We start from the raw sequence: 26,853 nt of genomic DNA on the forward strand, positions 1-26,853 counted from the left end.
GAACATACAGCTGAACAAGAGACAGCACGCACTGTTCGGGACAGCAGAGGCCAGGTCATGGATATCCCTGGTCTACAGTTAAGACTAGTTAGAGTCTTACCTTGGCAATAGTCATTGCTCTGATTTTCTCAATGTCAATCATGCAATAATGCCAGGATACCAGGCTCTTCATGTTGATATAAAGCTGGTTCCACAAAGCTAGAATAGCTTCATAGTACTGCTCAATCCTGAGATCGAAAAACAAAATTTCATAGTCAAAACCTGTATGTCTCTTATGTAGAACAGCTGCAAAACGCCCCAAGAAACATCCACTAGACATGGAGTGTGTTGAGCCTTGTTTTCCACTAGAAAATGTCCTGCAAATGAATTTATCTGTAACTCTCAAATGAAGAAGTAGTATATCAAAGAATTTAGAGCTGAAATTCCAAACTCTCTCCAGTATTTTGGTTTTGACCATAGGTGATACTGCTAACAAGAGGAAAGCTTTTTTCCTACAGTAGTAAAGGAAAAGAGCAAACTCAAACTCTTCTTCTCACAGGATAGCCTAAAGTCATTCTAAGCATGTAATTCAAGCTAGCGAAAGGCAACACAAAGTGTCAGCTAAAAGACAAACCAGGCTCTTTCAGACCAAGCTCACACTTTCAAAACACTCAGGACATGTCTATGGCATGAGTGCAAGGATTTCTGAGTTGGCTCCACACAAACCAGCTCACATCTACAAGCAAATTGAGTGTATCTGTACAACATAGTGCACCGTATGTAGTCAGTCCAGTGGTAGCATCACATGAACACAGACTCACTGTTTCCCCACCCAAGCGCTTAAGTTTGTTGCACTGTGTGAACTTCCTGGCTCAGGTCTCTGTTAGTTCAAGGCTTTTCTGCACTGTGTTCCCTTCCACACAGTGGCTGTGGCAAGTGCAGTCCTAGAGCTAACAGTGACAAGCAGATCCCCTGCACATTTACAACAGCATAGAGCCTTCACTTAGGTACAGCTTCAAGACAGGAGACATTATTAGAGATTAGAAAAATGTTATAAAACCTGAGTTTTAAATATTCTCAGATTCCAGTCCAGGTCCTAGCAAGTTTCACTGAAGTGAATTTCCTCAAGTCAAGAGTCTAATCTGTAATCCCCCACCCTATAAGGGTAGGAGGCACCCCACTCAAGGCACTGACCAAGTCTTGTGGTCAACTGCTATTCTGACCAACTCTTCCATCTACTCTCAGTGGTAGGTGTAATTTCACAAACCCAGGCAACTCACTTGGTAGCAAGATCCACTGCTAACGGATTGAGAGGAGGGATGATAAGACTAACGGAAGGCACCAGCATATCGACTCCTCCAGGGCCAGTCACCAGCCACTTGCTGCGCTCGTTATTGTCCTTCAGGATGCATTCATCTCCTTTGCGCACTGTTTTCTGTAAGAAACACAGAACAAGCATGTTTTCTTCAGTTAAGCAAGTGGGGTTTCTAAGAGAGAGGGACAAAGAAGATGCATCTAGATTACAGAACTGGGAGTGCTTCGCAGCTGCCAGGTCTGGGTTCATGTTGGGCCAAGAGATCAGTACAGGCCTCTTCCCCCTGAATCTGGTCTCCTTGCAAAGAAAACGCAGGAAAACCAAACCATGGGAGTCACAGAGCGCTCTGAGCAGTTGCTGGTTGAGCTGATCATTGGACCATGGGGCCTGCTGTGACAAATATCAAATACAGAGTGCGGATAAACAGCCACAGTAAATTACATAGTGGCTTATAGCTGTAAGCCACTGCACAATGACCTGGAGATGTACAGAAGTTCAGTACTGCATCCATATTTGTAGAGGGACCAGGAGACAGTGCCGCTGAGTGAGATCCACCAGCTGCATTGGCCAGAAATTATGACACCCTGCAGCCACAAGTGTGGCTGTGGTGCAGGTGTACAACCCACTCACATCTAAGGCGGGGAAGCTTCTCCTATCATTAATCTTGTCCCTCCCTGCATTATTCCACTGCAGACAGCAAATATAATTTTTGCCATTACTAGTAAAAGGCCACAGGCTTTGCACTGACTCTGGACCTGTCTGGGCATACCTTGGCCTGAGTAGACTTTAACTTGTTTAACTGTGATAGCAATTGCCAAGCAGTCAGTTAACCATTGCCTAAACATGTTTAGCTTTAGTTACACTAATAACAAGTAATTATTCTGTGTGGGCTGAATTTCTGTGACTCTAGAATAAAATGTGGTATGGAAGAGCGTAGACATAGGGTGCAGACAGCAGAAGTCCCAGACTGTAAACACAAATCACAGTGGTCAATTACTGGTCACCACAGAAGTGCAACCTTGTGAACCAGGTAAAACCAGTTTTAGAGGTAAAGAGAATAGAAAAACTGGATAATTGGGAACGACTGAGGGGAAAGAGCACCTAACCAGAATAAGCATGTAAGCAGACTGTTAAGAACAAATACACAAATAAACCCAAGCAGACTCAGCACCGAGCAGGAAGCAGCCACCATCACCATCATACCCCTCCCAGCACATTGTTCGGGGTGCCAATGACTCACTGTACATTTCCCCACCTTTTGCTAGACGAAGCCTAAAGTGTTGACCTTAGGACCCAGATGGACACTGGAAAGGTGAGCACAGCACCAAAGAAAAGGGTAGATGCCAGGAAGTGTCTGTATAACAATTTTAACCCTATTATCAATAAGACTTTTTTGTATTAATTTGAACTATGATTATTAATACTATCTAAACCAGACTAATAATAACCATTTACTGTATTTTGATTAGACTTACTTAACCAAACAGAACCTCTCTTGTTTATTCAAAACTGAGTAAAGGTCAGAGCTTTTTTGTTGAAGAAACGTAAATGCTCATGAAAACCAGACAAAGGGGTTAAACCTATCAGTTCAACAGTTTGTTTACCAAATCATTTGCCATGTTCTAGTTTACATGATGTTCATTCTCAGTCAGAAAGGGATACACTACCAGATCCTGTTTGTAGTCACACAGAGCCTTGAGGATAATGGGCTTGTTACTCCGGTAGTCTGGGTTACGTGGTTTCAGCTGCACAATCTTCTTGGATTTATTCACCAAACTTTGTACTTGCCTCTTGTATTCAAGAATTCTCTCTCTTTCATTCTGCAAAGATTAACTGTATGTTAAAACTTAATTCTAAAAAGAAACCACATCTAGTTCCTAAAGTTTAATTGAGAGGGGAATACATCTGGAGCTCTCTGCAGGTAAAATTTCATTTGGCTCCAGTAGGATGAGTCTTTGGACTATAATGTAAAACAGCCATTTAAAAAAAAGGGAGGAGAAACATCAGAGTAAGTATCTTTGCAACTCTAACAAGGTGCTGTTTTTTTTCCAGATCTATGATGTGCTTAAGGTGAGGTAAGAGACACAGGAATAAATGGAAAGAAATCTGTTACAACATGAATGCTACAAAAACTATTAATAACTACACTTGCAGCCTACACTTCATCAATTGCCCTTTAACATCACTGACCATTTTTCCTCAAGTAGATGCAATTCAAAATTGCAGGAGCCATCTCCTGATGAGCAAACAGTTAACTCAGCTATAAAAGTTAAGTTCTTTCAAAGAGACAACTGTGATATAAAATGACATAATGGATCATTTATTAAACACACTTCTCCTTTCAGGAAAAAGCTGTCCCTGCACCTATGAACTAAAGTATTTTCTTTTTTTAACTTGTTAGCATGTCAGAAACTTGTGAATTTGTCAGGCTCATTTCAGACTGAAAAAGACATCAGCACAGGTCCTAAACAGTATTACATGAAGTAAAATGACAACACCAACCCATTTATAGGCTATCCTCATAAATGGACATCAATACAGCACTAATGTTTCAAGTTCTGTACAGCACTGTATATAATCATTACAGTTAAACTGGGTTTGCATTTGGTATCTGAAGAGCATAACAGTTTGGCGACTGATTTCCATGGAAGCCAAAACGTAATCTGTGAGTTGAGTCTAACAGTACCTCCAGTTCTTTGATCTGTTCCAGCAAGGTTTGTAGCGACATGCTCTTATCACAGATGAACTTCTTCCTGATAGAATCTTGTAAGTTCTTCAAGTAGCTTTCTGTGGCTTGGGCCTCTTCAAAAAACTACAGGAGAAAAGTTGTGATTTCAATCATACACTTCTCTCACAAACAAGTCCACTAAAATCAATGGATTTCTTTCATGAGAAATCTCAGTTCACATCTGGAAGAATGGCAACATTTACAAATATAAGATAACATTGTGCTATGTATAATTCTGCACGAATTTAGGAAGATTCTGGTACAGAAAAGGTATCTTCCAGTTATCCAGTGATGGGATTTACCCTTTTAACAAAAACAGTGAGAGATATAACATCTATTATGGATGGTTGATCATATTCAGAATCTGTAAACTAAATTCTGAAGCTCTTTCTTCGGCAAAACACGTCGACAGCTCTGGAAATTCTTGCATGTAGAAAACAGCAAATACAGGGTTTTTGTTACTCAACGCTGCTAGCAAATGAAAGGAGCTTTTTGAAATAGTGAATTTTTTTTAAATGTTCAAATGTTTTAAATGTGTAAATGCTACCAGAATATGAAGTTTTTGACTGAAGTAATAATTTATGAATGATTACTTGTCTAATACTTGTATAATTCAAAAGTGAGTATGAATTCTCCACATCGCTACTCACCTGAAAGTACGCTGCATTCTCTTTCAGATGAACATCAATGCATTTGGTGATCTGAAGAATCCAGCTCCACTGAGTTTGTAGTGTATCCATATAAGCCTAACAAAAATAACAAAATAAAGAACGGTAATCATTGCCCTGATCTCTCTCCATGTCTTGACTCAAGTGCAATTACTTATGTTCCACATAAATGCAAATGAAAGATCTGCTACAACAAATTCATGCACACTGGAAAAATACAACTCATGCATATAATTCCATGACTTCTAAATATCTACCTGACTGAAGAGAGTTAAATACCTGTTTGTTGGTTGCAGAGAGAAATTTGTTCATGATCTGAATTCTGTTTCATCGGCATAAAGCCTGAAGTGCATGAACAAAAGCGGATGACTGGGAAAGTAAAAAGCACAAACAGTAGTGCAAGTAAAATATTTCAATTGCAAATTTTGTGTTCTCCTTCTCCAAGAGACACTGTCAAGCATGACTGTTTATTATGACTACTTTTAAATTTAAACTTTTCATGTAGTCCTCATGTACAGTCTTAAAAAAAATTACACATGACTTTTTACCTCACTGCTGGAGCTTACAAGGATCTTTCCTTTAAGGCAGAAACTGACTGCAGAGAAAATTGTGAAGAGTGATTTTACACAACATGAAACTAGATGACTCAGTAAATATACTGAAAACCAGAGAGGAGTGATTTTTTTTCTCTATTAACTTCTTTCAGATTCAGAGTTCTTACATATACTTGAAACTATAATTACAGCATTTTCTAGTAAAATGAGATATTTCAAATTGAGGCAGCCTTTGTAATTGAAAAGTAAACGTATACCAAGCTGTGAAAGCAAAACTATTTGGCTAAGCTACAGAAAAGCATTATAAATTTCAGTTGCAGAAAGTATTTGCACTTGGATTAAATATAAACCCTCTGCAAAGGGTGTGGCTATCTTGAAAACATGCCTGCTAAGAGAGCAGAAGAACAAGAACAGGATGCCTTCCTACCATTAATTCTGCTGCATTGAAGTCAACTCACAGGAGATACAGCAATCTGATTACATTCAGACAGCTCCATAAGCCCGTATATTAATTTTTATATGCATCTATGATCAGTTTTGGTAGCAATAAGAGATTTCCCCTGAGCTGTTAAGAAATCTGCAGTACTAGTGGCCAGGTTTGTAGAGCAGGTAATATTATTTATTAGATCAGTCTATATAGCTGGAAAAAAAATGGACATGCTTTCTGGCAGACAAGCCCTTCTCGAGGTCCAAACATGGCATTTCATTTACAGCCATTCACTGAGAACTTTACTCACATAATAACTAAAGGGTGAAGTTAAATCATAGGAAATCTAACTCACCTCAATTTTATCTGAAGCAGGGTGCTGGTTGAGCACTAGTTGGTCACTTTCTTGCTTTAGCTTGTTGAGTTCTTTTTCTTTAAGCTCCAATTCACTCATGCGTTTCTAAACAACCAAAGCACAGTAGTAAACAACTCCCAAAGGTAAATCACATAGGATGGTTTAATTGAAACTTCCCAGACAGTTAGGACTGTGTAAAATTATCCCTGCTAACATTAAATGTTAATTCTATTCAGTTTATTAAAGTTAAATACGCAGACAGTAGCATCAAAAAGGTACAAACATTCCAGTTCTGGTCTCTAGGCTTGTCACTTCTAGAGCAGAGCATCCTAAATATAGCCCGTCCCGTCAAAGAGGATTGCTTGAAGCAAGTATGACTACACCTTGCAACATCCAGAACAAGAGAACTAGAAAAAGTTTCTCCTCAATGATGTGAACTGTCATTGCTTTTTTAGTTCGAAGAGAGCAGCTCCCTCTTGTATACCTTAACTTCCTCGTGACAGAGATCAGGACCAGATATGGGGACCCTCATCCCCTACATAGTCCTATCAGGGAGAATTAAATCACTTGATTCAAGTCCCTTAGTATAACATACCAATATAAAGGCTGTGTTAGCAAGCCATGCATGATTATTTGTGAATTGTACTGAAAAGCTCAGTTTCTAAGCTCACAATGAACCATGACAGCCAGTTGAGTGAGAGCACAATCTTCCAATAGGTATCCAATCTCTATGTAAAAAGGTTGTCACATAGTACTTACTCCAGAAGTGTTGATAAAAATCCCCAAAAAGAGTGAAGTACCCATCCCATGATCAGCCTCCTGAGCTAGGCTGAGCCTCTCTCACTACAGTCAAAGGCAGCCCACGGAAAGGAGAGGGAGGTTGGGCTCTCTTACAGAGAAGGCCTCCTGCTTCCGGGCAATGTCAGTGTTTCTGTCACTCCAGTCGTAGAGAAGCTCCTCTTCCTCACAGTCATTGATCCACATGATCTCTCTGCTAGTGGCTTGGATGAGGTTCTGGAACTGACGGAGCTGATCCATTCTCTCAAAGGAGTGTTTCTGCAAGGAATTCCAGAAATGAGAAGCAATAAACACAGAAAAACCTGTGTGTGGGAGAGAGGGGGAAGTCAAAAGCACAGCACATAAATTTTGTTTAAACTAAGAATAACAGTAAAAAACATACCACTATAAAACCTGGCAATGGACAGTGAATAACATGCTTGGATTTACGAAACAATGGGAACCTAAAGTCACGAACTTCTGAAAGCTCGTTTCAGACATAAACACAGCAGACATGTAAGCCAGCAAGCAAAACGACATGGGGGAAAATACAAGAAATGCCTGACCATTCAGCATTTAACCTGACTTCTATTGGCATTTGCTGCTGACAGTATATCCTTAATGTTGTAGTAGTACCTTTTGCATGAAAGACACTCTGGATGACAAGATTCCTTCCATCTTCACATCTAACACACCTCCTGTTACTTAAAATGTGCACAGGGATCAACTGCCAATTCCAAAGGTTAAGTCTGTTTACCATTTGCATAAGATTCTCACTGCATTTCACATGAAGACCCAGTGTGGATAAACAGCCCTACAAAGAATTTGGTTCTCATCCCAGCTTTGAGTGTGATTTTTTAAGCTTCTTATTAGCCTAACTTCATTGCTAAATGATATTATATAATATCTTTTATTTATTTATTTATTTATATAAAAATAAAATAATAAATAAATGACATTTACTCCCATTGGGGAGTAGAGTCCTACTCTTCATCTGCTTAGTGACCACCCCGCTTCCTCAGGTGCAAACTAGAACCTTACTTTTGAGGATAAGTCAATTTTACAACAGATAATGACTTATTCTCAAGTTCATGATTCAAACTGAGCCTTATATTAACTACAAAACACTGCCAGTTTACTGCTGGATTGAATTACTTAAATATACAACTATCACTCTAGTGAAACCTGAAATATTCCTTGATTATGAGATCAGTGCTAGCAAAGCAAAAAAGCATTCAGAGGGTATCAGATATGAACACATCTTGTGCTTACCAGCAGCCCTTCATATTCTTCTTCCAGCTGATGAACTGCAGCCTTCTCACGCTGAAACAGAGACAGCAAATATTTAGTGTGTCTTTTATAAGTTTCTGATTGCTTATATTTCTTCTACAGTGTCAGTACCATGATGTTATTACTTCAGGTGGTAATTTGAAAATGCCTGCAAGGGATACAGGGAAATAGCTGGTTGTGCTGTTGGAGGATCACCAGAAGTATAAAAACAAGGCTTGGACCAACTTATTTCCCCCAGCAATATCCAGTACATAAGCAAGGCTGTACAAAACCCCTGCATCACAAAAAAACAGCCCCTGAAACTGCATCTCTTTCTGTACTGAACTCCTAGACACACAGAACCAACTAGTCCCATATCTAGCTTGGGAGATTGTGAAGTAGTATAATCTATCATCTTAGCAGGAGACTGATTTTTACTCCTGCTTCTGTGACTGTGAACCCACACAGCCTTGGAACGTGTATTCCATAGGGCTAGACCATTATTTTTCTTACTTGATCAAGCAGAAGGGGAAAAGGAACTAATATCCCTTCCACTCTTCAGCTTGGCTGAGAGATCAGAGCTCCAGAGCTGAGTCCCGATTCTTCAGATTCAACTCTTTCCTCTTGCCCATGTCAGCAATTAACAGAAAAGAAGAATGGAAACAAAGTGAGCCTTCTCTCCCCTATCCCTACTTGCAGAGCTAATAGCAGAGCGAGTTAACTACTGCATTTGCAGTAGCTTCCTTATTCCAGTCACAAAACTCGGACGGGACCAAAAGCCTCAGTGGAAAACAAACAAAAACAAGAACAGAAAAAGCTCTGACCTTAGCCCAGAGTTTAGGCATTTCTCACAGAAATCCCCTCATTGCTTCAAGGCTGTATCTAAGCACCCACCTTATCCTTTCACTTTGTTTGTTTTAACATACCTAGACAGTACACGAGAGTAGACATTTTTAGACATCTTTCCCACCAAAAATGTCATCAGATTTATTTGTCAGCCTTTGTACCCAGCAATGAAATGTTACATAGCCACTAAATTTTCATTTCAAGATTTTTGGGAAAGAAGGTGAACACAAAATAATCACAAAATAGTACAGTACCAGCATTGAAAGCAGTTGCCATCATGACATCAGTGCTTTCTGAAGAGAACTGAGCTATTCAGCACTTCTCACGGCAATGGAACACCGTCAAGCCAAAGATATGGATCTACACTCAGCAACGCGTAAGAGAAAACAGTAAATATTACCAGATCTGTTTTGACTTTGTCCAGGTGCCAGCGATAGTCTCCAATGGCATTGTGAGTTCTCCTGTGGTCACTGATTTGTTGCTCGATGGATGCTGCATCAAAACCCCACTTCACTAGCTCCATTTCAGCCTAAGCAAAAGAGAGAGTATTTGTCTTTTCATTTCCAAGAAGACATTATTATCTAAACCAGAGCCTCAAGGAACTACACTGAAGAAAACATGACTATGCAATAAAGGGTAAAACTGAACAAGGTAAAGTTCAGAACAGGAGTAAAAATTTCTTAAAACTGTCATCACTTAAATGGTGTGAGAGGTTCCCAAAGTAGAAGAAACAAAGTAGGGGAAATATCTGAATAGCTTAAAATCGCCTAGATAAAGCACACTTAGTAGTGTATTTTCATCTCTGTTTCCTTTGGGCCAAACTCTTCTTCTATGTTCTCCAATATAGTTACATTCATATCACTGGTGACTCTGAAAACAAATTATGACCTGGTCATACTATGTTATTCATGCAATGTGAAAATACCCAGGGTGAAGCTCTGTAGCCCAGTACACTGCACTTCCATTTTAATTACACTCACATAATTCCAATCACCTTAGTTAAGGGAAGTCAAGCTAAATGAAAAAAACAGGAGTAAAGCTATGTAATTCGTAAACTGAAATGATTATAGAACATGTTTGTCTGGCATTTTGGCAACATTTAATGTGGAGATGCCAAGGGAAAATATCCAGGAACAACCTTTGAAAAACAGCAGTGCACCTGGATAATGACCAACTTGAAAACTACCTGATTACAGTTGTTTCATTATTTTCAAATATTAAAATTCACTGAATTCATTATTCAACTGCTCAAATTCCAAACCATCTTTTATGCTGTAAAGATACAATCACAACCAATCTCTGTGTATATGCCTGTGTGTGCACAGCAGAAAGATATATATCTTAATCTTGTGTTGGGCCTGAATTTGATAATTACCAGCCTGAAGCCAAATCTTCATGACTCAGATATCAATAAAGCCTGAATGACACTCAAGCAAAGGGGTTTAAGGAAAGGGCTGAAGAGGTTCCAACAAACAAAACCATTTTACATTCAGCCACCTAAAAGCTACAGGACTTCGACCTTTCTTATTGTATTTATACATAAAGAGTCTGTAGCAACAGGAGCAATCTTGAATGACTGCCAATATGTGAACAAAGGCTGTCTGGATTTCAGTGCACCTTCCCTAGTCCTACAAGGGAAATTTGACCAGCACTCCTACCACCTAATTCTCCTGTCAGCAAACCACCATTACACAAAACAAAAACGACGACTGAAAACCACAGCTGCTCAGAACTTTCTCCCACATCTCATCACATTACCCCAGGAAACATTATCTTGTTCCCATATGAGCAGATAGTGAGACACAGTCTGCATTGTGGAGAGAAAAAGCCATGGTAGAAAGTTCAAAATAAATTTTCTGTAAAAACTTAAAAAAAACCAACAGGGAGCTAAGTGCTTACTGTCCTCACCTCAGCTTTGCCTTAAGGATTGAAGAGGGGAGAGAGAGAGAGCTTTTTCTTTCATAAGAGCTTTTGCGTGGGAACACTGCTGTAAAGTGCTTGCTTATGCTTCCCACGGCTAATGAGAGGTGTCTGAGCAGGGTGTCATGTGGCATCTCATCTCCCAAAGATGCCACATGTTCATGATCTTTCATCACTGGAAACATGCCCAATGCACTGTCAAACATCACTCCTCAAAGCATGGCAGGTCTGACAATTAGCCTGCTCTCCCACAGTATGTGTAGAGCAATCGTACCTGCTGCTGCTCTCTCAGCATCACACGTAAAAATGTTACCACTCAAAGAGTGTATCTCCACTTTCCTTTCTTCCTCTAAAACATGCCACAGTGTAGGAGGGCCCTGAAGGACTAGACTATGACTAGCACTCACACAAAAGTATGTGAGCTGCAGCACAGAGCTGTCCCCTCCTCATCTGGTTTGCATAGCAGCCACCTGCTAAACACCATATGCAGATAATGACAGCATCACTAAGCAACAATCTAATAAGGCAAGATTAAAAATAATGCAATTTCAAACTACAGAAGTCTGAAAATTTTAACTTTGACCACCTTGTTCCATACACCCTACCTGTCTCTCAGAAAGAACTGTTCAACCACAAACATCAGGCTTTCACTTCAGCAGCACAAAACCAGACTACAGGCTTTTAACATGTGTTTTCTACGCTAGGCTACACAATCAACAGCTGTGCAAAGGCAAATTAGTTCTGCACATGCAACAGCTAAGACATGAAAATGCTGAAGTTCCTATTTAGGCAGTGACTTCTGAAAGTCTAGTCCTGTGACTATCAGCTCTACCTTCTGGCTCCCAATGTGATAAAGATAGATTAGAGGGAGAACAACTGTAAAATACTGAACAAAGGTTAAATCTGTCAGGCTGGTCCTAACTGTATAAAGGGTTAAAATAAGTATGAAGCATGAAGAGTATCTGCAGAAGGAAGGAAGGAAATATTGAGCGTTATAATCTCTAACGCAAACATGCTGATGCCTTTTGTTATGTTAACAGCTGTGTCACATTTATGTTTTTACATCTGGCTTCCACACTTTTTCCCCTGCAAAAGACGACCCCAAATCCTTTTTTGTACTTCTGTGGAAATTCACTGCATGCACAATGCTGCAAGTAAAAGAGAAAAAAGAGAAACTTGGAACAAGATATTAACGTCTATGTATATCTTTAATGTTCTACTGGCACCCAAAACATTACTGTATGCAAGGTGACATTCATACGCAACACCGGTTCTTAGCATTTTCTCTGAGCTTTGGACAGATTTACCTTCTGCTGTCTCATCCAGTTTAAACATTCACTTGTGACACGTTTTGTGTACTCATCCCAGCCTGAGCCACTCTGAGAGGAGTAGCAACCACCGCCTTTGGAGCTGGCCCTCCGAGCGCGGGGAACACTGATGGCTTTATATAAGGCACGCATTTGCTCTTGCAGTTGAAGTAGCCTGAAAGTGAAGGAACCAGTTAGCTTCTATGAGGACAACACCTAGAAAACATGGAAACTATGCAATTCTTTTCTCCTACTGGACCACCAAATATTCAAAAAGAAACACTGAAAGCTTAGGCCATGGAAAATGATATTGGCTAAAATTTCATGGGGACATCCAATCTATGAAATTCTGTGAGAAATATGTTACCACAAGGCCCTTCTCCATGTTAGCAGACCCAAACCAAACAGGTTTAGTTCCACTTTGCTGATCTCTGTCACATCTTGCAATATCAGAGAACGTGAGCACTACAGACACGGCAAATTTACATGTAGCATGTTCCCTTCCCCAGTCCTTCCCTGGCCATACCTTTTCTGATACATGTCACAGGGCTGGCCCATCTGCCTCATCTCTCTGATGAGCCCATCCAGGATATCCATTTGGTCATTTGCCTGTGCAAAACAATCTTCCAGATCTCTATTCCCTCTAATCTGGACACCATCCCCATATTTCAATTCCTAAAAGAAAGAGATGGAGATTAAATTAAATATTCTTTACACAAGCTTCAGCTTGGTTATATTAGAGGAGATGTTATGAAGAGTAATTATTTTTAAGAAGTGGGATAGGTTCCAACTATTAGGCAGCTGCTATGGTCTTTCATTGTCAGTTTTATGCGGCAGAACGCCAATTAATACAGGATCCACTCATTCTAAAGTCTTTATTATGAATAAAATATACAAGGGAATTATTAAAACATAATACAAACCAAATACTTCCATAAAGAATTATTATACCCTAACATCTATTTTATTTTTTAAAAAATGTGTACATATTTGCTCACAGCTGTTTTATTTCCCACTTGGTTCTAATTAGGTCTGTAATCATAGTCTAATTATAGTTATATCCAAGTGTGTGGAACAACTTCAGTGCAAATGTTTGGAAAAGAAACAAACACTCTGTCCTAGCAGGGGTTTCCTGGATCTTGCCCCGGACTTTTGTAGAAATTTTTCTGAGGCTCTAAGAGTTACAGACTCTGCTCCTTCCATTCCAAAATACAGAATGCGCTCTTTCTGCCTGGAACCACTCTATGCCTAGCCACATTTGCCTCCCATCCTATTGCCCAAAGTCTAGCCAAATAATCTGTGCTCCCTCTCCATACAGTGGATCCAAATGTTCATGATGTTTTAAGCGGGAAAACAAGACTTTTTGATCTCAACCCCCACTCACATAGTCACACTGAACCAAACATAATCCAAGCATGATCTGCTTTTGCAAAGAAAATGTTGATGGGCCTCATTACTTTGTCCCTCAAAAAAAAAAGTAAGCAATGCATGTTGTGGAACCAAGCTGGAACTAAACATTGCTTTCTTTTAACTTCACTGCAGTAATATTAATCCTTAACGAGAGGCAGTATTTACTCTGGCATTGATTTTTATATAAACACGCTCACGCATGCTGCATCCCCAAAAAGGAAATGAACTGCTAACCACAGAGTTCATTCCTGAAGGATTTTTGTGTTTATAGAGGGTCCAAAAATGTATATTGAATCATATCTACTGCAAGAACTGTGAACGGATTTTGCATCTCAACAGCCTCAATAGCAGGATGCGCTCACCACCCTGCTCTTCCTTCAACTTCAGCAGGAATCAAGGACATTCCACATTTGCCAGGACTGAGTCTAGCATCACTGTTTAACACAGCCACCAAACACAATAGGTTTATATCAGTGTAGCATTCAGCAAAGATGATCCTTACATACATGAGATGAAACAGTTAAAGAGATTCTAATCAGGTCTCATACACTTGCTTAGGAATCACTTGATAAAATAAAATAAATGTATCCAAGGGTTTTCCTATACTGGGTCAGGTGCATTATAGCTCAGAAAACGATGCTGTTATTCTACAGGATACACTAAGAGAGTATAAGTGGTCATAACATTACTAACAACTGTTTACACTGACAGTGGCCTTGATCTAAAACGGAAAAATAAGATCCAGGAGAATGTGTTAGAAGTTTGGGGGGGAGGAGGGGGATTCTAACTAAAAAGTCTCCCTTTTCTTAATCAGATGCACTTCAATCTGTTCTACTGAACACTGAGTGCTGACAGGAGAAGGAGACCTACATAGGACGTGCTATTCCACGTCAAGGGTAAGCGGCACAGTTCCCTTACGTGAGCAGCAGAAAGGGAAGAAAGCAAAAGAAGAACCAGACATCACTGAGTACAGATAACAATGTAGCATTCATGCCCTCTAATATTCATAATCACTTTTGATAAGCAGAACAAAAAGCACTCACAGGTTGTACTATGAGTTCAGCTCGCATGAGGCAATCCGAACAGTTTTGCAAAAGCTCTTGGATGGTGTTCTGACGTCTGGAAACTGTACAGGTACCATTTTGACTGTTGGGGGAGAAGAATATGATGAAGTAAGTACAGAGCAATCACAGATTTTAAAGAGAAATAAGAAGTACAAATTCCCAACAGCTAAGACAAGTTACATGAAATAATAAATCTAGTTAAGCTTCAGAGAGACAAATAATCTTTATCTCGCACATTTCTGCATAATCTTCCTGGGAAGTTTTAATGCTGATTTCCCAACAGCATAGCTGTTTTATAATTCTGTAATAGCCAACTTAGAATGACTTTGCCACAGGATCAAGCAGAAGGCAGAAACTGGCACGTGGTAAAGGAGAAAGGGGTTCTTCTGAAGCAGATATTTGTAACTTTGACTGAGAACACATTGGGAGTTACTACAGTAGGAATAAATTATTCAAGATATTTCTTAAAGCCAATTTATTAGTATGTAGCCTTTACATTATGTTATGTTATCCTACACACTACCAGAAGAGCCACTGAACTTTGAGTGTAAAAAGAAAGCAGGGATGGATTCCCTATGCAAGCATATGAGCACACAAGCACATGAAGGGCCCCGTTATCAGCAGAAATATGTGAAGCTAGTGCAGTGTCTTAAAAAGGCATTACAAGATGCATAAGCCATTACAAAAATAGATGTAGTGGTTGGAGTGGGAAGACGTGTCTTCTGACAAATAAACAAAAGGGGGAGCTTAGAGGTTCCAAGTAAAACCCTGGAACTGAAAACGCTGGTAGGGAAAAAAGTCAAGGTAGGTAGCAGGATCATCATTGTTATTTGCACCGAATCTACCATATCCATATCACCAGAATGTTGCTTTTTCAGCATATGCCCATCCTGGGATTCAGTCACCAAAACGTGCCACTGCTAGCTGAATGTGGGTGAGGTGCTTCAAGCTAGCAATCATTCCTAGCCGATGGGATTAGAGCTCCCAAGCAAGCTCAGACAGTTCCCAAACCAAAGCACTTCCCAGTGAAACTAAAATAAACCACTACTAAGAGATGGTAAGAAACTAAGAGGCTTCCAAGCCTTGCCTGGTTTTCTAACTCCTATGCTTGCAGTAGGTAACCTTTTCCAATACAAATCACTAAAAGACCAAATCTTCAGTATAATACTAACATCAAAAAGACTATCCATGCAAACCTGTCCAATTCAACAGAACCAGCATGTCATTTGAATTCAATGGAAGTCTTTCCACTGAGTTTAACAGACTCCAATGAGATTTAGTAGTAAGAATTTTGGCAATGCAAAAGACTGGAAGAGCTGTCTCTTGGAAAATCACTGCAGTGAAGGGACACGCTCATTAACAAACTTCAAGAGCTCTTATGCAGCACGTGTAAGTTTGCGCTTCAGTAGTATGTAGTTTTCCTATCAGCTTCTTGAACAAGCGTAAAGTGTTCTAGGGACTTTTTCAACCTGCTCCTGTTAATGCCAGAGGATAAACTCTCAAAGACACAGAGACAGGACTGGATATTCTTCGGGTAGCTTAAAACAAACTGTTTACAAACAACTCCTGACTTGCACTGTGACGCTCTAGCTGCAAAAATGTTGTGCCCTACTGTGCTGTGCACCCCTGTGTATCTTGGAAACAGCTGAAAGAAAACAAATGTGAAGAACAAAATATGAGTGGGATTTTAAGGCAGGCTTCCCATCAGCTTCCTTTTCTAAATCATTCCTTCTCATTAGGCAGAGCTGTTGTCTTTGGACCTAGAACCATCTGACTGCATCAAACATTTACATTAATTACACCCACAATTATTACCATTAGCAAAACATAACGAAGAAGGGAACTTATTAGACTTATTAGACAAAGAAGGGAACTTACTCTTATTAGAACATGAGAAGAATATTTTTTCTCCTTCAGTCACTTCCTTAATCATCTCCTGATAGCTTTAAATGTCTGATATCCATTAAACCCAAAAGGACTGTATAGGGGAGAACCAGGTACCTACAGTAATAAATCAGCATATCTCCATTGGCTTCAGTGGAACTTCATTGACCTCAGAAAATCCACTTCACTTTATCCTGAGAGGAGGTTTAAACAGTGGCTGTCATAGATAACACACTAAGAAATTGAGAAGAAATAAATTGTTTTCAAATAAATCAAACTACTAAACCGATTTGTAAGATAGAAAAAGTAGAATTACAAGTATTCTGTGTTCAGCTCAATGATATTAGAATATGACATCCAGCATTATTGTCCAAATAATAAAAAAGTCAGAAAACTGAAGATTGTTTAATACAGATGCACAAAACTGACTCACTGACAAGAGCAAATGGGAGCAGTGGGAAACAAAAGAGCACTCTGCATTAGATTTTCAAATAAAGATCTAGAAGCTACTTGTTTACAGTTCATGGGAACTTTCATAAAAAGAAAGCAGTAAGTGTTAAAGGCTCTTATCTAGTAGATAAAGACATAACCAAAAACACAGGGAGAAGCTGGAGCAATACGACCTTAGAAAAGTGGCACAATTTTTCAGCAATGAAGCTATTAGCACTTCAGATATCTTTTTTGTTGTTACGTGTTAGTCAATACAACAATAATAAGATCAGTAGGAGGATAGTGGGTGAAAAGGAAATGGCCTGTTAAATGCAGCAGATGACACTGGGAGACCTAAAGACTTTCATCCTATCAGCCAACTAAAAATGGTGCTACACTGCATTACTGGGCATGCCTAGAGAAAGGAGATGGCAGTACAGGAGCTGATGTGCAATGGTACAGCTCCACTAAGTCCAGACGACTCAAAGACTTGACACCTGAAGAGGATTTAGGTGCACAAATACACTCAAGAAGAACATAAACCAATCTCCAAATGTAAAAAGATATTTAAAGGATATATTTAAAGGATAAATAGTTGCAGCAAGACAATACCTGAACATACATTGGTTGGCATAGAAGATGGCACTAGCACAATCTGACATGAATCCAACCTAGCATTTTTCATCCATGTGACAGGAAAGCATTTCATAAGCACTTTCAAAAGCCTTCAGCTTTGGCATAATCTTCCTCTTACTGAAGCTGACAGGCCTTTAATGGGAATGAGTAGATCAAAGCAGAAGCCCCAATGCACAGTAAGCAGACAACCCACCCTGAGGCAGAAGGAAGAGCCAGACAAAGGAAAACCATACACAGTACATTGTCATACAGAAAAAAAAAACACTCAACCAAAGAAACCTAATGCATGATCATGGTAGGTGGCATCATAACGTGAAGGCAAGAAAGAACTCAGATTTTCAAAGTACAACCACCTAACCTGGATGCTAGTAACAGAAATACATTTACGTCCCTCAGAAAGATGTAGGACCCTGAAAATCCTCACCTGACACAGACTAAATGGATTACCGTGGAAGGTATTTTGTCAGTGTGTCTCTTGCTTCATCTGATTTTGTTTATGTGAAACAGAGTAAAGTGCAAGTAATGTTTGGTCGTTGTAGTAACTACTGCTTTTATGATGACATTTTTAATTCATTTTCACTTTTAACTGTGGCAGTATCTAAAGCTCAATCGGTGAATACAATCCTGCTGCACCAAAGACTGCAGATGCGCACAGTGAAAATGCGGACAAGTCTTCCACTTGATTTAGAGCATTCCTGTAAACATAGTATGCATATTCAAGCATCCTAGCTATCTGGGCAGAAAGGGAAAGAACTGGAACTTGGGCCTTTTGGCAGGTCTTATAAAACAAGAGTGCATGGACTCTACTAATAAATATACATATTTGCAAGGATGTGATTAATTGCTATACTGCTTTGGTTTTGTAAAGTCTAAGAAACAGCACAGATGACTGAAAAACGCTGGACTGCTTCAGAACTTAACTACCCATTTGTACCTACAACTCAAAATTTCAGATTGCAACTTTTATTTTGAGGGTAAATCAGGAATTTCAGAGAGACACTCTTAAAATGACTTTATTTAATAGTCATTAACAATTAAAGGAACAAAGGAAAAGAAACAGGAAGAGCGTCTTTGTCTCAAAGTTATCAGAATACATCAAAACACAGAAAAATCACTTGATTTGGGGAGAGCTTCTGATTTTAAAATGTAAACCCTGTATCTCCCTACTGCCAGGGGAGCACTAGGAAAGACACAGCATCTTCAGGTTCTGGTCCTTTTGTACAGAAACCACCCTGCTTGCTCCATGTAAGACAGAACACATTGCTGCCTTGCTACACTAAGCTCTTGCTCTCCCAGAGAAATGAGGGGATGACCCAGGACTGCCGCTACAACCAGGCTTTGTGCAGAATGGTATTTTAAACAACATCTCCCTGCTGCAGTACACCAACTGAGCTAAACTCAGCCAGGACTTTACTGGTGAATCCTCAATTTCTGAACTAGGTTTGCACTTAACTGGTAATCAATCAGTGATCCTCATAAGATCCACAGCTCTACAGAGAAACAGGAACTAACTATTCCTGCTTGCTGTAAACAGGGCTGAGAAATGCTCTCAAGGTCAGGCAATGAGTCATGAGAGTTGAGATAAATACTCCAAACACAGTTGGTGCCTGCTTCCCCACAATGCACCATGGGTGATTACTTCTGCCACTGACACATTAAAGCAGTTAAAAAAGAGGTCATAAATGACATTTTGGAATAAATTATATAACCTCTGTAAACATTTATCTTCCACCCTTACAAGTCCAGTTGAGTTGTTATTAATGGAGAACCCGAGCGGTGAGAGAGAAAGCTAGTTACGTTCTGCTTTTTCATTTGCACAGCACTGCTAAAGACAAGCATGCTCCCAGTGCAAACCTATGGGGCACGAAGGCTGCTCTAGTCCTGCTGCTGCTAGGATACATCAGGAGGCTGTTGTATTTCTTGAGGGACTATCAGCATCTAGAGAAGCAGGGTGAAGGGGCCATGCAGAAGCAGGTCTGGCTGCTACGTGGAGCTTTCCAACAGATTCACACTTCCTCAAAACTTTGAAAAGCACCAAAGGGATCCTCTTGGCCCGAAGATCTGATTTGAGAGAGTATATACAAAAGACGAATAATCCCTGTGAAATATTTTTGGTTGCTCCACAAAAGTTTTAGCCTTTTGAAAATTAAAAGCAATTTTTTTTTCCATTTAAAAATTAAAGCAAGCTTTTGAAAAGGTCTTTTTGCAAGCTCAAAGTATCCAGCAACTCCCATACCCGACAGCAAGGTTGCAGCCGAGTAAAATAATACCACCTCTTCTTTTTTTTTTTCACCCACACAAACTTGTTTGAACAAGACAGGGATTCATCCAGGGACTACCTGGTATGCCCAGCGTACAGAAGTTAAAGGAAAAACCTGAACTGGATTCTAAATTCCCAGCACAAAGACTGCATCCATCACTGGCTTAACCTCCCCTCTGCTGCCTACTAGTCATTTGTGTGCACCTGCAAATACACACATACACTCAAATCAAGTATCAGAAAATGCTTTTAACATATATGTACATATGCCAATTATGACAAATACAGATTCTTTGGAGAGAAGTGGATACAAGATGGCTAATCACAATATTCATAAGAGTATAACTAGAAATTAAAATACTATAAAATAACTTTTTTCTCAGAAAAGGTGAATACCACTGTCAGAAAAATCAAGAATGTCATAATCAGATTTTCTTTATATATATCACTGTATTAATTAGTATTAATTTTGGCACAGTGCAGTCTCATCAAGCTGGTCCTGTCTTTTGAGGACACACATAGGTTAGGACATGATGACAGTAACACCTGAAAAGATACAAGTATCTTCAATGACTGGGCACTTCATACCATTAGAAATACATTAAAAAATCCTTGGTGAAATCTGAAAACTACTAAGGCCAAGTACCTTCAGTGGAACCAGGATTTCACAGGGAATCCTGCCACACCTTTGTGAAGAAAATTCTCACACTCTTGAGTGGTACATTTTCAGTGAGGTTTCTAATATCAATCACCAGAAACAATGACACCATTTTGAAAGGCAGTACTTGGTAATTATAATAGGCTGAACAAATGTTTGCATAGGCAGCACTCTCTCTCCAATTTCTAAGCCTGAGAGAGGAAGGTACTGAATCCAGAGTCCAGCCTGGAAGGAAGATCAAGGAAATACACCTCCTCTCGAGAAGACTCACTTGAAATGTAGTAAAACCCTCCACCTAACAGAGGCTTTTATTCTTTCAAAGACAGATAGCCTGAAATGGAAGTGGTACCACAGATACACTCATAAAAAAGGTGAGTTAGGAAAGGTGCAATCTGGTTTTCTTCCTATCTTGTTGCAGCGTTACCAGTTGTTAAGACTTTGCTGACTCAAGTACAATACGTGCTCTGCTAGCATGATAGGTATTTGGCAATTCAGATGTATTCTTTACCCTGTGTCTTCTGGTATTTTTATTAGTCACTAGGTCACTTTTTATGTCCAGTGTGCCACTTGACAGAGAAGTTTAAAGGGAATGACGTTGTTACACCGGCTCTATTACTACTCATCTTGACCAGGACCCTGCGACCACTGCAAGGCTGACAGGAAGGGCAAAAAAGCAAACGTTGAAGAAGTTTGAAAATTGCACAATATGCATCTGTCTTTTTTTCTTCTTCCACAGTGCATCTGTGTTTTATCTCTCCATAGCAAAGACATCAATAAATATTTGACTGATGAATTGGCAGTTTTGTAGCGTGTGACTCACGGTCAAGCTGTGCATCTGTACTCAAGGCCAAGCTCGTTCCGAGTTCCCAAGCCAGAAGAAACTGGGAATGTTGTAAAAGCACCCTGCGGAGCCCTACGGGTAGGGAGCGTCTTACATTGCTCTGTGAGTAATGCAATACTCAGCACAGACTTGTTTGGCGGAATACGCCCCAAAAGTTACAAGACTCGACCCTAAGTCGAATCCTACTGCATTTAAAATTAAGGCACAGTAATTTTCCCCATTTAAAAAAGAGGCATCAGTTTTGTGAGTTCAGTAACTTGCCACTAAAATTTGGCACAAAAGATATCAGGCTGAGTGCAATTATTAAAACCAATTCACAGGTTATGGCCATGATCCTGCAAACACAACATGCACAGGATTTAGGGGATTTTCTGCACACAGCACAAGTGCAAAATCAGGCACAACTGATTTTTTACCAGTCAACAAAACCCTTGTTTTGTTTTTTGGAAGACATTCTAATTAAAATCAGCACCAATTAAAAATAAATCTATGCAACTCAGTAAGGTGCAAACACATATAATGTTTTGTAAATAATTATGTAAAGTGTTTTGAATAGTCTTATATATATATATTAAAGAAAAATATATGTATTTTATATGAATGTATTTTTATACATGCATATATTTCAATCTCATTAACAGGGGTCTTTATTTCCATGCAGAGACCTCCCAGTCAAGTGAAGAGGCACTTCTATTGCAAATCCTGTGCCAGATAAGCCTTTTCAAAAAGGAGATACAAATATTGCACATTGCAGAGAGCAAATGATAGGCTGTTGATACAAGGGCACTTGTACTACTCTTGCTACGCCACCCCTGAAAGCTAAAGAAGAACCAAACAAACCAAAGACTGGCTTAGAATATGTAACAAAAGCCAAAGAATGCTAAATTAAAGGAAGGTATTTTTCCTCTAGCGTAAGTCAGGAGTAATAGGGAAGTTACTCCAGTGAAGCCAATGCAGCTGAACCAGAGTAAAGTCTATGAAACAGAAAATGGTCAGGAAGTAGCATGTTCTGCCACTAATTTTTCATGTCTATCTCCTACAATCATTAAAGGTACTTGCGATGGAGCACCACTAGCAAAACAGGCCTTCAAAAATGCAATATAGTACTGCATTCTGCAATCCCAGTATGTATAATCTTCCCTCATAAATCACTGAATTGCTCTAACTGTATAGCAATAAATAGGTATTCTCAGGTTATTGTAGTAGTACATACATATGTTATAGCAGAAATTATTTATAACCAACATACCTACGCACACACCAAACCAAAAGGCAAATGAAGAACTAAAACTAACAACTGGACAAAGTAATAAACAAAGAATAGATGGAATGTGAACTTGTCTTCCATTGCATGGTTCTCTTAAAACAGGTCTGAAGCACCGAAACAGAGCTCTAGGCGTTGGCTAGGGTAATGTCACTTCTCAACGGCCATTTGTGGATATGCTTAATAAAGTTTGCACATTGTCATCCACTGCTTATTGTATACGTTTAATTCCTTTAACATCTTTCTGCAAGATAATCAAGATGTCCTAACAGTAAAATTGGGGGTTAAGTTCTAACCCAAGTTCCATGGCAGCCCTTCTGAACGAATGATTCCTAAATCCATGGCACCAATAATTAGACCAGTAGCTTTAACAGAACCATTCCTCATGTACCAGAGAGTAATCAACAGCAGGGTTTGGTACGGGTGGCTTACATACACCGGGACTGTTTCCTTCAGTCATCCTGGTTGGCGCCTGCTTTTCAGTCCTGTCAATCCCATGCCAAGGGGATTAATGGAGAAGTCTTCATCACCACTGTGCCTATTTTTCATGCATTCAGAGCAAAGCCTCTGCCAGAACTGATGCGCGCAGATTTCCGGTGCACCTCAAAGCCACCAGAGCAGGTGCTGCCTGACCGGAGCTGAGGGCATGCGCCCTCTCCACACGGCCTCCACTGTGCTTGCAGCAGCAGCATGGAAATTCAAGTTAACACGGGTGGAGGAGGGAAAGCAGGCCGCAGCGTGGCCTAGAGCACATTTTTTCTCCTCAGCCACCAAAGATGAGGGATAACTGCATCAAAGATTCTGGCCTTAAACTTTCATGCTTGGCACAGGCTAGAAACAAATGCAAGGGCACAGAGAAGATGGATTCCCACTAGTCTAGTTTTGGTTTTGCAGGCGTAGTCATGCCACTGCTGGTGGCGGCAGTGAGACCTGAGACTGGATGTATCACATATAGAGATATTTACATCAAGACAGTTTATTTTGCATCACCAAGCAAAACTAAGTTGTATCAACACGGAACGGCTGTGTCAGTCTAGCCAATATAAATGCATATACAGCAGGAAGTAAAAAGGGGAGGCCAAGGCACATTTCTTCTGTTAATCCCATTACTTTCTTCATAGAGAATCTCCATGAAAAGCAAAAAAAAAAAAAAAAAAAAGTATCGATAATTAAAACTGTTCTTTGTTTGCACGTAAAAGGCTTTCAAAATTAGTCTTTTTAGGGGGAAAAAAAAGAGAGCAAACTTGATTACAGGTAAAACCGAACTGTGGGCCGTACTGTAAGGAAGTTCACCTGCACCACCGCACCAGCGCCTTGCCGGACGGCCGCCACCTGAGCCTGGCACAAACCTGGAACCGGGCCGGGGGCCGTAAGCGGCGCCACTTCGCAGGGATTTGAGGGCGGTAGCGGTGCCGCGGGATAGCCGCGCGGAGGCTGGGGGCCGCCACCCCGCCTTCTCTGCTGCCCCTCACGGCGGCGCCATTTCGTGCCGCCCCGCCCCGCGGGGGCGCCATTTCGTGCCGCCCCGCACCGGGCAGTTCCCCCCCACACCCCGCTGCGGCTGCGGGCTCCCCGCGTCGGGACTCGGCGGCACCTACCCGTATCCGTCCGAGGCGTAGTCCCCGCCGTAGGTCTTCTGGTAGTAGTAGGTCTTGTGGGTGTGCGTGGTGCCCCCGCCGCTGCCCCCCGCCACATGGGAGCTCATCTCGTAGCGCAAGTCCGTGCCGGAGTCGGCCCGCGCCATCCTGCCCAAGGTGTTGAGCCGCGGGTGCGACCCGCCGTTCATGCTCATGTCGGCGCAGCGCCGGCGGCCGCCGCAGCCCGCGCGGAGAGGGGGTGGTGCGGGGGGAGCTTAGGGGGAGGCGTGGGGGGACAACCCCGAACGCGACGGGGGGAAAGGGGACGGCGCTGTCCGCAGCGGTGAAGCGCGGCCCGAGGTGGGAGCAAAGGTGCGCGGCGAAAGGCAGGGCGGGCGCGTCCTCGGGGGTGGCGGGGCTGCGGCGCGGGGGGTCCCGTCGGCGGTGCCCGGGCGGGAGACGGCGCCGCCGCCGCGGCAGCGGCGGAGGGGGCTGCTGGTGGTGGCGGTGCGGTGGGAGCGGAGGTGCCGTGCCGTACCGTCCCCGCCGGCACAGGAAAGGCGAAGCCACACCTTTCAGCGTCGGTTTTAAACGGCGAGCCTGGGCGGGGAGCCGCTGCCGCCTCCCTCCGCTACGGCTGCCGCAGGTTTAGCCGCGGCCGCCTGCCGCCTCCACGGGCGCCCCGGTCTCCCCGCAACACCTTCCTCCGCCCCACGCACACCCGTGGGCACACGCAGCACCGCCAAGGGAGGCCCGGACACGAAGCCAGGCCTCCCCCGCCACGAGGGGAGAGCCCAAGCCTGACACTGGTTTTCCAACTTTTTTTTTGTGGGCTTCCCTCCCAGGTGTTTAAAACTGACTTTTTCACTTGGTATTTTTTCTTGGTGTCTGCGTTCTGGTGCTCCAGAAATTAAGCTTTATTCTTAAAAAATAAAAAATAATCCAGATTCTAGAGACAAAGTCATTTTAACACATTTGTGTGTGTGCAGGGTATCAACAAAGGCAGTTTGCCATAGATACCCAGCGGTTCCTTCATTCTCAGCCATTGCATATTGCGTCAGGCTCACGGATCAATTTGGAATAATTTCACAACTATGCTTAATTGTGCTGCTCAGTTCTTCTGGCCACTTGTCCGTGATGTCAGAGGAGATAGAAAAGATGGCCAGATTCAAAGAAGTTGCAGTCACTCACGAATAGCCTGCCAGGTTTTTCTGAAATAATCCCAAGGTGTCCATCCCAAAGTGAGGTGCAACCCATCAGTCATGCTCTGTGACAATGTATGTGCCGTAGGCTTTTTAAATATGTTGGAGATCACTGGCAGCTCACGCCGTCCATAAATTCTTCGGCCCACTTTTGCCTTTCCTGCACCAATCATTTTCCTGGTATTTTAGATCTTAGAGATATGCCAAAGAGCAATAAATAAAAATAACCCTGACACACCAAAGGACAAAACTTCTGGGGCTATTCAAGAGAAAACTGAATGAGAGCAATTATACTTGATGCCACTGAAACTGGTGGAGTATCATGGTATAAATCGTGAGGACCTGGCCTGCTGCTGAAGGTGGTGGTGAGCACAGCATAGCGGAGGTATGAGTTGTCCCAATCAAACATGGAGTTACCTGATCCCAAAAGGCATCCTAAAGGCACCGCCTGGAGCCATGAGGGAGGCAGAATGAGGCAGAATGCCTACAAAGAGGCAGAATGCAAGTTGGCTGTTATCTATGAAGTCATACAGTGACTTCTATATTGTAATATATGTTCTATATTATATTTAGCATGCATCATTATATATCTGTGCATATATATATACACATATATATGTGTGGATTTGGGGTGCTTTTTTGAATAAAGATTGTATCTGCACAATTTGACATTATATTCCAAGTCATCAGGGAGCAGAATAGAAAAGCAGTAAGGATGAGCAAGAATAGCAAATACATACTACTAATGCTACAGAAAAGGAAGTAAAAAGGTAGAAAAGGAGCATGGATGTGGAGCAGGAGGGAGATGCAGAATGAGTGGAACTTGAACTTTATGCCTTGATATGCCAGTCCAAAATTTTTGAAACATAAATGTAGATCATTATGTCATTGCCACCAGTGTACCTAAAAGTCAGATTTTTCAAATGCTGATGCATCAAGGCTGGCACTTGTATTTAGACATACAAACTTAAAGCATTTTTTTCAGCAGGTCACTTTGAGAGCCATCCATTTATGTGCGTGTGTATTTTGAAATCTGGAAGTATCACGTTGATTTTGGATTCTTGCTGAGTTGTACAACCACCTCCAATCAGCCCCACCTTTCAGCTCAGACTAGTGTGCTAGCTCAGTGAGACACTCCATTACTTGTAATGGAGACTGCATGCTTGTGATATGCCCAGAGGCCTAAATGAGTCACTGTTACCTGGACATGTAGAAAATGTGCTTAAACAGCACATAGGCTAGATTCTGCTGGTTGTATTTGTGCCATTAGCCCCACTGAAACTAACAGGCAATGATAAGACTGAATTGCTCCTGAAAATAGCTTAGTGCACCTATCATCTGAGCTATTTTCATACATACGCAAATGATACAAGCAAATAAAAATATTTTTATTTGCTGAAGCAAACTAAGTGGATACTACCCTGAGTGGAATCGGTTATCTTGTAGCAAAATCGTCACATGGGAAAATATGAATGCCATGACT

General features: G+C 41.2%; 1 protein-coding gene across 3 annotated transcripts in view; it reads right to left on the reverse strand.

Annotated features, from left to right (window-relative positions):
• Positions 1-24,699, reverse strand: part of DSP (desmoplakin) — a 41,280-nt gene extending 16,581 nt beyond the window's left edge. Inside the window, exons 1-13 of one of the 3 annotated variants that reach the window (XM_026114844.2) lie at positions 24,190-24,699; positions 14,599-14,701; positions 12,672-12,820; positions 12,146-12,320; positions 9,319-9,447; positions 8,076-8,126; positions 6,921-7,082; positions 6,027-6,131; positions 4,673-4,768; positions 3,981-4,106; positions 2,962-3,114; positions 1,260-1,414; positions 101-227 (exon numbers count right to left, since the gene is read on the reverse strand). In XM_026114844.2, the coding sequence (XP_025970629.2) occupies positions 101-227; positions 1,260-1,414; positions 2,962-3,114; positions 3,981-4,106; positions 4,673-4,768; positions 6,027-6,131; positions 6,921-7,082; positions 8,076-8,126; positions 9,319-9,447; positions 12,146-12,320; positions 12,672-12,820; positions 14,599-14,701; positions 24,190-24,383 (1,725 nt within the window). In that variant the 5' untranslated portion in view covers positions 24,384-24,699. The remainder of the gene's footprint in view (positions 1-100; positions 228-1,259; positions 1,415-2,961; positions 3,115-3,980; positions 4,107-4,672; positions 4,769-6,026; positions 6,132-6,920; positions 7,083-8,075; positions 8,127-9,318; positions 9,448-12,145; positions 12,321-12,671; positions 12,821-14,598; positions 14,702-24,189) is intronic. The other 2 variants (XM_026114845.2, XM_026114846.2) reach the window with 2 other exon arrangements.
• Between the last annotated feature and the right edge of the window lie 2,154 nt (positions 24,700-26,853).

The sequence above is a fragment of the Dromaius novaehollandiae genome, chromosome 2 (assembly GCF_036370855.1).
Source record: "Dromaius novaehollandiae isolate bDroNov1 chromosome 2, bDroNov1.hap1, whole genome shotgun sequence".
NCBI classification, from domain to species: Eukaryota; Metazoa; Chordata; class Aves; order Casuariiformes; family Dromaiidae; genus Dromaius; species Dromaius novaehollandiae.